We start from the raw sequence: 10100 nt of genomic DNA, 5'->3' as shown, positions 1-10100 counted from the left end.
CCGGTGGTGGCGATGATGTCGAAGCCGATGAAAGCGTAGAAACAAGTCGCCGCCCCCTGCATGACCTGAGCGCCATCCCGACAAGCGGCCTGAATCCGTCACTCATTACAGACTTCGTGACCCTAATGTCGCCATTTAGGTTTAGTTCCCGGAAGACTTGTCAGGTGCCAACAACTCACCCCCGACCAGCCGTAGGGCAGAAACATTCCACCCTCCCAGTTCTTGGCGGACAGGAAGAAAAGTCCCGCCATGATGATGAAGACCCAGGCCACCATGTTGACCAAGTTCAGGATGTTGTTGAGGCCCACAGAGTTGCGCACGCCGAGGGCTACGATCAGCGTCACCAGCAGGACGATGAACATGGCCAGCAGGTCGGGGGGCGTGTCCTCACCTTTGCCTGCAACAAATACGTGGGTGGTCACTGACACGCAGGAAGTTTTCCAGCGACAACACATCCTTTACCTGTCCAATACACTGGAGATTTTTTGTACATTAATTGCACAAACGAAAAAGCAACGTGCACTAACCGAGTCCTCTGAGCGTGCCCAGATGTGCGGTCATGGAGTGGCTGATGCTGTGATTGGCCAGCGAGTCAAACATGCTGCTGAGAGCCGACGCCCCCGCAGCGGTGCCAATCAGGTACTCCAGGATCAAGTTCCAACCGATCAGGAAGGCCACAAACTCTCCAACCGCCACGTAGCTGTACGTGTACGCCGAGCCTGTTGTCTTGGGCACGCGGACGCCGAACTCTGCGTAGCACACGCCTACGAGCGCATCGGCCAATCAGAGCCCGGGCATCATCATATGCGTTAAACTGCTGTATTGTTTGGCGGCATTGCCGCCATGTTGGATGTGGCAATGTGAAGCATTTACTATGAACTCATTCACTGCCATTGACGAGAATAGAAGCCCCCCCCAAAAAAAATACATTCATTTTACCGGTGCTGGCAACGAAGGAGTTAATTGTTTTTAGACTTAAAACCCGTGGTTCGACCCACCTGACAAAATGGACGCCACAGCAGCGATGACAAAGGACAGGATGACGCCCGGCCCGGCTACTGTCTTGGCAACCAGCCCGGCGACCACGTACATGCCGGTGCCCACGCAGCTGCCCACGCCGAGCGACACCAGGTCCAGGGTGGTCAGCACCTTGACCAGGCCCACCGTGGAGCCCCCCGCCAGCTCCCTCAGGTCTTCGTCCACATCCCCGCCCCCGTGCGCCATAGCCCCCACCGGTTTGGTGCGCAGAAGCCGCGAACACGTGTGGTACCAGGCGTCCGCCCAGGACACTCGACGCAGCCACGACATGGCGGCGACCGGCTGTGCTCGGCAGGGATGTCACTACCTCGACAACGCCATCCTCAAGGAAAAAAACACAGTTAGTGGATATAAAAAGTCTACACATACCTGTTGAAATGGCAGTTTCAAAACCTTTTCTGTCATGAATGAAATTTGTCATCTATCTATGTAGACGGCAGAACAAATAAACACACTGTCCAAAAATTAACAGTAAAACTTAAGTTATTTGCGACTAAATGATGTAAAACACATTTTTTTTACCTGATCGTGTGCAGTAGAAAGACGTCAGGATGACCAAATGACGGGATGAGTGCAAGGAGGCAAACTGAAGCGTCGCATGTTCTCCTCAGCCAGCCAACCGAGGCTCCTCTTTGAAACATTCATGAAGAGAGCACCGATCAACTTTCATATCACAAAAGGCCGCCAGGGTAAAAAAAAAAAAAAAGTCACACCAGCTCAAATGCGATAAAACTATTTAAGATTAAATGTCTTCTTTTTTTTTTTTGTTGCAGGAACTACTTAATAAAAAAATTTAAAATTCTCTCTCATTTGCTCAGGTCATGTGACCTCAACACGTGAGAGCCAGAGAGGCCCCGTCTTTGTCATTATTCCTTCACAAAAGGGATTGATTTTTATTGATTTATTTGCGTACTGGTAACACTGGAAGGAGTGGTTGTGGTGGCTCCTGTGCTGGTAATTAGACACAAAGACTCAAATGACCATGAGGGACACATGACACCCACAATGCTACAGCACAAAGTGGCTTCCAGTATTTCTTTCATTGAACAGCAGTTGTGAATCCTAAAAAGTGGCTCACATCATTAGTGACAACCTCGACTCAGGTAAAGAAAGCTTCTCAGGCAACATTTCCCGAATCCAAGTGATGGTAAATGTCACGTGACATTCAGATCATTCCACAAAAAAAAGACATCAGTTAGTCAAGAGCTTCTCTTGGATTTCTTTCACAACATAAACCAAATTTCTTTTCAATTTGCAGGAATAAGAATTCCTTTCAAGTGTCTTCCCTTAGCCACAAATTGCAGCACGTAAACGCACGACGACATCACAATGCAGACTCCACAGGTTCAAACCCACAATCCCAGAATTCGGAGGTTAACGGGCCAACAAATAGTCCACGGTGCTGCTCTGTTGTATATTATTTTTTCATTTTCTACAAACAAAAACATGTCATCCATCTTAGCGAGAACACAAACTAAATCTCGTTGGAGATTTGAACATGCTATCCCAAGACAAGTTGAATAGCTGGATCTTTGTCGCCATCTAGTGGTAATTCAGTGCACCGCTGGATAGAGAACATAAGAAATTCAGGATTGATGAGGTATAATCACAGAATTAGAATGCCCTTTATTGGCATTGTACTCAGTTTGCAACGGGATTAGAGAAAAAAAAAATAAAGAGTATTGGAAGGGAGAGCCGTTAGCCGCTGCGTCTATGCGCGCCGCCATCTTGGCAAATAAATAAAAATAATACATCTGATTGTACAATATATGCATACTAACAGTATATATCAGTCTAATAAACTGTTCAGTCATGAACTCAGAGTTGATATTAATATTTAAAAATATATTTGAATAAGACAAGGTTTAGGCTAACATGTAATATGGAGAGATTTAGCCAACAAACAGTGCAGAGTTCTTATATATGTGAGAAGTAAATTCTATTAAGGATACTGAATAAAAAAAAATTAATTAAATCATGTATAAAATGAATAAAAAAGAAAAGCAATTTTTGTTTTGTTTTTTCAAATTTATTGTTATGCTAAAATGCAACAAGAATAGTTTAGTCTTCGGCTTCAGACTCTTCATCATCCTGGCTTATCTGGAAGTAGCGCAACTCGTACGTTTCCTTGTCGGAGGCCACCACTCTCAGCCAATCACGCAGGTTGTTCTTCTTCAAGTACTTCTTCGTCAAGTACTTTAAGTACCTGCAAGAAGCGGGCGGGCGCCGTTTTCAGTACCAACAGACACACAGAAAAAAAAAAAGCATGACAGTTCACTTTTTCAGTGTGTTCCCACCTTTTGGAGAACTGTTTCTCAGACGTGACGTTAATTTTGTTCTTCATGCGGCCGACGGACACGATGTTCCCGAGATTGCCGGTCTTTCCATCGACCTTGATCCTTTCTTTCAGGAAGGTTTCCTATTGGGCAGAGCAAAGTGACACGCTAGGGAAGGGAACCCTAGCACAAAGGGAACTAGGGAAGGGCGCCCTAGTTCACAAGCCCCATTAGCTGCCCGCTCTCCATGGCGCATCTTTCTGGCAATAAAATGTGTTGTTTTTTTTTTTTTGATAAATTAAAATTCAAAATGCTTACAAAGTTGGCCGAGTCCAGAATGCCATCCTCGACAGGGTGCGTCAGGTCCAGGCTGAACTTCCAGCTTGGTCCCTTTTTGCTTTTCTTGCCGACAAATTTCTTCTTCAAAGCGATCTGTGACATCACACCGCGAACATCAAAACAAGATGAATTTAATCACCCTCCGCCACATCTAACTATACAGTAACTTTGTAGTATCACTATATAATACAATGCATATTGAGAATTAGTTAATAGTCAATATATGCCATGAACCAAATAGGTTTCCATTTCCAAGGTGTTATTTGATCTTCAGCACAAAACAATCAATTATACTGTGGGCGAACCTATTTCATTGTGAAGAAAGTCAAAGTCAACCAGTCTTACAGTGAACTTGTACAACATTCAAGGAGACAAATGTATTTTTAACATTTGAGTTCACGCGTGGTCTATACACGAAACACGTGCCGACTAGCGCTGCTAAACGAGCTTCCTTCGATGGTGGAAATGAGAGCTTAAGTTCGCGCAAATATAAACAAAAAGCTTTCAATGTCATAAGAAGCACACTAATTCGTGGCTGTGTCTGTAAAACAAAGTGGAAACACGTAAATTAATATAAATAGAGCGGCGAAGTCGTAACTCACAGGCGCCATGTTGGACAGTAGGAAACCGGAAAGGAAGAACAGGAAATGACGTATGACAACGTTGCCAAGGCCTTGCCATATATGGTCATAGAAACAGAAAAACCTATTCTAATATCACGGTTTTTTCTTTGTTTTTCCGACCATGTCGGTCATGCTTTTTGTTTCTATTTTTGTCCAAACGTTTGAGTGACACATAGAGGACGTTTGAATGTGACAAATCTCCGAAAGTCGACAACCTGTCAATCAACTCCAACGCCTCCGCCCAACGGCGCACGTAAGAATTCATGTAACTTGTGACTCAAAAAGTCCACTTCGTGGACATCAACACGTGTTCTGACTCAACTTTGAGACGTGACATGATCCATGATTTGAAGCATATTTTTCCCCCTCAGGACAGGGTTTATGTTCAGGCTGTTTTTACTTTTAACGTTTTTTTTACCACTTATCCATGAGGAATTAACATTAAATGTGACATTTTACATGATTTACGTGTTTTGATTTTTTTTACTTCAACAGTAATTTTACCATTCATTCAATAGCCTAGAAAAGGAGTCGACAAAATCTTCATGTTCTTTGTTAAAGGTTGTTGAGGAGCTTTATCTAGACAAAAATAAGTCAATAGGAAAGCCCTTTACAGAAGGTGCTCCAAGTGCACTTACAAGTCATTCCAGCAACAAGACGAAAAAATGCAGACATGTTGGGCGTCGATCCATTTGTTTCAATGTTTTATTTCAGCCAACTCCAGTCAGGTGACAAAGGCCTCGAGTGAACAAAAAGTTTGCGGCCACCACCCTCCCCAACCCCATTTTGAGTTCCTCAAACAGAAAGCTCACTGCAAAGCGCCTCCCCACATGTCTGAAGCTCACACTGCATTCAAATTGCGCCTCTTGGATAAGACAAATAAAACAGCACTCGTTAATAGTATCGGGAAGATGGCTGGGAGTGGGAAGGGGGTCGAATGCACGTGAGCCTCACAGCATTCTGAGGAAAGAAAATCACTCACGTGCCTACGTAGAATGGCGGGAGGGGGGTGGAGACTTCCTGGTTTTGGAATTTGAGGTGCTGGGGCGGCACTTAAGCGGCCAGAAGTGCTCGCCGGCGCCAACATCCCGTCAATGGAGAAGCTTGACGCTAGAGGGGCGCCCCCAAGCGAATCTAGTATCTACAGAGCACCCTCGCCTCGCTCTAAAAGATTTTAATCTAAAGAATAATTCTAAAAAAAAAAAAAAAAAAAAAAGATGCAAAAGCTGAATCCCATTGTTGTTATTTCAACATTCAGGAATGTGAGCAACACCGTGAAGGCAAAAATACGCAGATGCAATGAGCAGCCGACGATTTTTTTCTTTTGAAGTCGTTTTTATAGAAAGTCGACGCGTTACCAACAAAATGTGAGCGATCAAGCAGCGAGCTGCACCCAAATATTCCCGACGGCTATGAGAAAGCGAAGTGGGAGGAAATCAAGAAATGACAAAAGAATGATTGAGGTCGTCAGTGAAGGCCGACACTTTGGTGACAGAACCAATGAGAATGCAAGAGACTGGTTGGGGGCGGTGCTTGTTGCCGGGGGCTACAAAGTCCGTCTCCTTATTTGTTGGCCAGGACCTTGGTAGCCACGGCGCACTCCTCCCCCATGGCGGACATCACGGTGACCTGCGAAGCCAGCGGAGTAGTGTGAGTGGTCATGTGACGGGCGTGGCTCGCCGCTTGACAGGACGCACGCAGGGCTCACCAGAAACTCGTCGCCTGCCTCAAACTTGGTCTCGATTTCCTTGCCGACTTCGTTGTCAGGAACGCGCAGGTCCTCCCTGATGTCGCCGTTGTCAGCCATCAAGCACATGAAGTTTTCGGTGATGTTGAGCAACTGAGAGGAGAGAGAGAGAACGCCGTTTCACCGTTATTTCCACAAACGGCAGGTGACAACATTTTCGGACTCTAGACACGCCCACACTTCAACATGCTGGGGTCTACGTCGACATATTTTAAGTCTGCTGTCTTACTGAATATCATTAGCCGTGTGCGGTTGAAGTGCGCACGCGGGCTGTCTGAAATGGAGCGGTCTGTTTGCGCAGCCTACGCTGCTGTGCGGGAGCCAATTTCAACGATAATGGTGTAGCGATAAGCACCTTGAGTCGAGTTTAATGAGCATAGGAACGAGTGCTCTGCAGTGCGACCGACTCACCATCGCCAAGAGGCACCTACGACGAGCCACGGAGGACAGCATGGCGGGCTATAGGCCGACATCCCCCACACATGTAAATAATGGCTTTCCAAAGGCAAACGGCACGGACTTAGACACTACCGCCCGATGAACCTCACCGTTGACTTGGTGTGATAAGAATGACAGAGGTTCTAGGATGCCACTGGGTAACCATGGCGACCAAAGAATTGCTTGACCAGCATCTTGGGGTTATGGAACTGTGCTCCCTTGAAGAGTTTTTTTTTTTTTTTAAAGGAATAATTGCACTATCCTGGCCTCGTATAAGGCAAATACAAAATCAGTTTTTTTGGGCGGGGACGTCAATCCCTTGATTTTTTTTAAGCAACTAACAGGAAAGGCTCAGTCCTTATTCCCCACCAATAACGGCGATTCAGAGAAAAATTGCAATTTTGGCTAGCCAGTTAGCATAAAACATAAAAACACCACAACTTTAAATAGTGTGGCTTCGGGTTACAAATTCAGGCGAGTGCATGGTGTGCCTTGTGTGGACACACCTGATAGTCTAGCCTCTTGATGGAGGGGACATCCATGTTGTGAGTGGAGGGGCACATGTCTTCATACTTCTTCTGGGTGAAGATGTCGATGCCAGTCAAGTTAACCTGCGCAACAACAGAAGTGATAGTCAATAAATTAGAACAGCATTTTTTTTTTTAATTCATCAAAGCAGAAATTTAAAAAAGGACACACAGTCAACACCATCAGGAAACTGGGAAACAAATGTTGCGGGTGTCACCTTAGCGTGGCCGTGCTTGCCGGTCTTGGAGGTGGACATCTCCACAATCTTGCAGGGACGCCCCTTGAGCACCACAAAGCCGTTCTTGCGCAGGGCCGAGCACTGCATGGGGTATGTGGCCGAGGCGCCGGACTCGACGGTCCCGAAGTCGAGCTCGGGATCTGACATGATGCAATGCTTCTGGGCTACTGCAACGCAAATTGGCACATCAGTCGCATCACGAAAATTCAACAGCAGATCCAAAGTTTATAAATACTTTTTTTTAAAAAAAATATTAAGTAGAGAAGATGCTTTCACCCCAGGGAAATCAAATCGTCACATCAATATTTACTCGGGCCGAGGGAGATTATGAAAATCAGCCTTAAAAAGTTTATATCAGACAGGGCTCTAACACTTATTTGTACTAATCATAAAACTTAGGAAAAATAAATAAAAAAGAAGAAAAAGGCAGCAGTTATTTTGCTGTGACCAAAAACTCTCCTGCTCAAGTCACTTTTCTGTGAACAGCTCTGATTGTTGAATCACTCGAGCGAGGAATTCCGGACCGGCGGTGCATCGACAAATAGCCGTGATTACATTAGACTGGCTCCTGATTCCAGCGGAGGCCGTTAGCACAATGTCTGTCCAGTAATTTTGTCACTTAACTTTTTTTTTCTTCTTCTTGCGGATTAATGTTACTTTTTATTATTAACCTCCTACTTAACCGTAGCCAAACCATAAGATTAACACAGCAATATGCAATTTAAAATGTACCATAAAAATATAATGAAATTGACATTCATTTTACTTCATGGCTAAAAATTAATGACTTGCCTTCAAAAACTTGAAGGAGCGTCAAAACATTTTACAAGCCAAATATTTATTTCACCAGACCACAAAGTAATATTAAACACAAGCATTTAAGAAATACGAGCACTTTACTGTTATCAAATTATTAAAAATAATTTACCTGTGTGATTATTGTCACCGTGTAATGTTTGCATTCTTCAACTTTTAACACGTGTAATACATAGAAGCGAAACCATTTGCCGGAGTTGTGGAAAAGAGCCACAAGTGACTAAAACGACAACGACATGACGCCGACATTCACGGAAAGCTTTGACTAAAGCGCCAAACGGAAGAAAAAAAGTACACCTCCAAAAAAATACTTTTGGTGACAGTGAAACGTGGACGCGCTGACGACGCGCTCGCGTCACCACGAGGCTTGCTTACTCATTCAACTTAATTTTAAACTCTTGACTTTAATAACCAGCCTGGACAAAGTACAAGAAGAGATTCCCAGCTCACTACAAAATAAATGCGCCGCGTTTGACAAAAAAAATGTGAGCTTCAGCTGAAAGCCAACATATTAGTTGAGCAAATGCTAACTTGTGTTAGCTGGCCTGTTTTTCTAATGATCCATAAATCGTTCTATTGTCGACACATTTCACGATTCACATTTCATCCTGACATGTCTTTTAAAAGTCAACAGTCGGTTCCGGAGGTGTTTTCAAGTGTCGGAAGAACAATGTGGAAAGGAGCTGCGTGTCGGAATTTAATCTCAAAATAGGCAAAACACACGCGGGGCGCTCGAGTACCGTTATCTGAGTTAGCGACGCCATGCTAACACTGGCTAGCCGCCTTAGCGGTCCATTCAATTAAGTCGCCATTAAAAGCAACAACGGCGACGGCTCCGAAGTGCTCCGCGCCGAACCCGTTCTAAGGCCGACCCCAGGGGGCAACTTCCCGTCGGAAACCGCCGATGCGAGCGAGGAAACGGGGCCAAAGTGTGTCCGTTAGCCGAGAGGATGACAAGCGACTTGTAGCGGCCGCGCCGCGGAGGACCAACCAAGGCCTCGTTGCTGCTATGCTTTCATTAGAGCTCGGCCGCCCGTGCGACACGACAGCCGCGCAAGCTCGCTCGAAACGCCGACGGAAGCGACAGTTGAGGCCGCCCGGTCGGCGCCCTGCTCGGTTTGCTCACTCCCCGTCCGCCATCACCTGCGCCGCGGACCGTTATTTCCCTTCTTTTTCCCCCCCGAGGCACAAACACGCGCCATGCCACACTTACCTTCCAAGGAAAAGAGGAGCGAAAGTGCGCATGCGCGTCCAACTTACTGCAGCGCCGTAAGAGAGGGAAGAGGTGGGGGGGCGTTTATGTGCCCATGTCGGGTTGCCAGGTCGGAGCTCCACATGGCAACCTGGCACAACCACATTCAAATACAACCTTCCCTTACTTTTCGCGGGTGAGACGTTTCATGAGCCCTTGCGATAGGTGAATTTCCGCCAAGTAGAGGTTACCTTTCATGAGTGTGTGTGAGTGTGTGTGTGTACGCCATAACGACCCGCGCATGAATTCTCACTAGGGATGGGCAATACCAAATTTACAGATTTGATAAAATACCAATGCGTTTCTTTCAATATAATCAATGCAGATACCGATACATTCTTCTTTTTTTTTCAATAAAATTATTTTTACACGAGGAATTCACAAGACAAATACAGGCCATTTTTAATATTTTTTGTGCACTACATAATAAAACTAAAATACATAAACTAAGTAAATAAATAATGTGAATAAAATAAAGATATGGACATTCCCCATTCAAAATTTCTTAGACAAAAATAAAAAAGGTAACGATCACTATTATACTTAATATTCCCTCCATTCTAAAATAAATTGTCTGTGACGAACAAAAACAAGAGATGTTGTTGCTGTACAAGAAGAGGACGTTTATTGTAGAATTCTAACATCACAGATGCGTGTCCTTAGATTGAGGTCGTTGTTTGATTCCAGTGATCCAGATGAGGTGAAAACACACTCACATGCATGTCGCTCATCTGTGCTCACGCACGCACACGCACGCACGCACGCACACACACACACACAGTGACAGCTGTTCACAGTCTTGATA

At 45.1% G+C, this 10100-nt stretch overlaps 3 protein-coding genes across 3 annotated transcripts in view; all 3 read right to left on the bottom strand.

The window, feature by feature from the left end:
- LOC148318545 (putative cationic amino acid transporter) overlaps positions 1-1703 on the bottom strand; it is a 3383-nt gene extending 1680 nt beyond the window's left edge. The window contains exons 1-5 of the mRNA XM_088282691.1: positions 1561-1703; positions 999-1360; positions 528-764; positions 180-397; positions 1-65 (exon numbers count right to left, since the gene is read on the bottom strand). The exon at positions 1-65 is cut by the window's left edge and continues 82 nt beyond it. Of these exons, the coding sequence (XP_088138817.1) occupies positions 1-65; positions 180-397; positions 528-764; positions 999-1308 (830 nt within the window). The 5' untranslated portion in view covers positions 1309-1360; positions 1561-1703. The remainder of the gene's footprint in view (positions 66-179; positions 398-527; positions 765-998; positions 1361-1560) is intronic.
- Positions 1704-3045: 1342 nt separating this feature from the next.
- On the bottom strand, positions 3046-4348 carry rpl22l1 (ribosomal protein L22-like 1). The gene is made up of 4 exons (XM_088283112.1): positions 4256-4348; positions 3633-3746; positions 3336-3457; positions 3046-3244 (listed from the first exon to the last, which is right to left on the bottom strand). Exons 1-4 carry the CDS (start codon positions 4262-4264, stop codon positions 3100-3102), a joined length of 390 nt encoding a protein of 129 aa, XP_088139238.1. The 5' UTR covers positions 4265-4348; the 3' UTR covers positions 3046-3099.
- A 615-nt stretch (positions 4349-4963) lies between these two features.
- Positions 4964-9406, bottom strand: LOC148318543 (eukaryotic translation initiation factor 5A-1-like). The gene is made up of 5 exons (XM_088283298.1): positions 9257-9406; positions 7207-7394; positions 6968-7072; positions 5985-6116; positions 4964-5905 (listed from the first exon to the last, which is right to left on the bottom strand). Exons 2-5 carry the CDS (start codon positions 7372-7374, stop codon positions 5840-5842), a joined length of 471 nt encoding a protein of 156 aa, XP_088139424.1. The 5' UTR covers positions 7375-7394; positions 9257-9406; the 3' UTR covers positions 4964-5839.
- Positions 9407-10100: the final 694 nt, after the last annotated feature.

The sequence above is a fragment of the Idiotropiscis lumnitzeri genome, chromosome 19, assembly GCF_059441095.1.
Source record: "Idiotropiscis lumnitzeri isolate Australia: NSW breed Sydney's pygmy pipehorse chromosome 19, RoL_Ilum_1.0, whole genome shotgun sequence".
NCBI classification, from domain to species: Eukaryota; Metazoa; Chordata; class Actinopteri; order Syngnathiformes; family Syngnathidae; genus Idiotropiscis; species Idiotropiscis lumnitzeri.
This window is presented reverse-complemented; position numbering and strand designations above follow the sequence as displayed.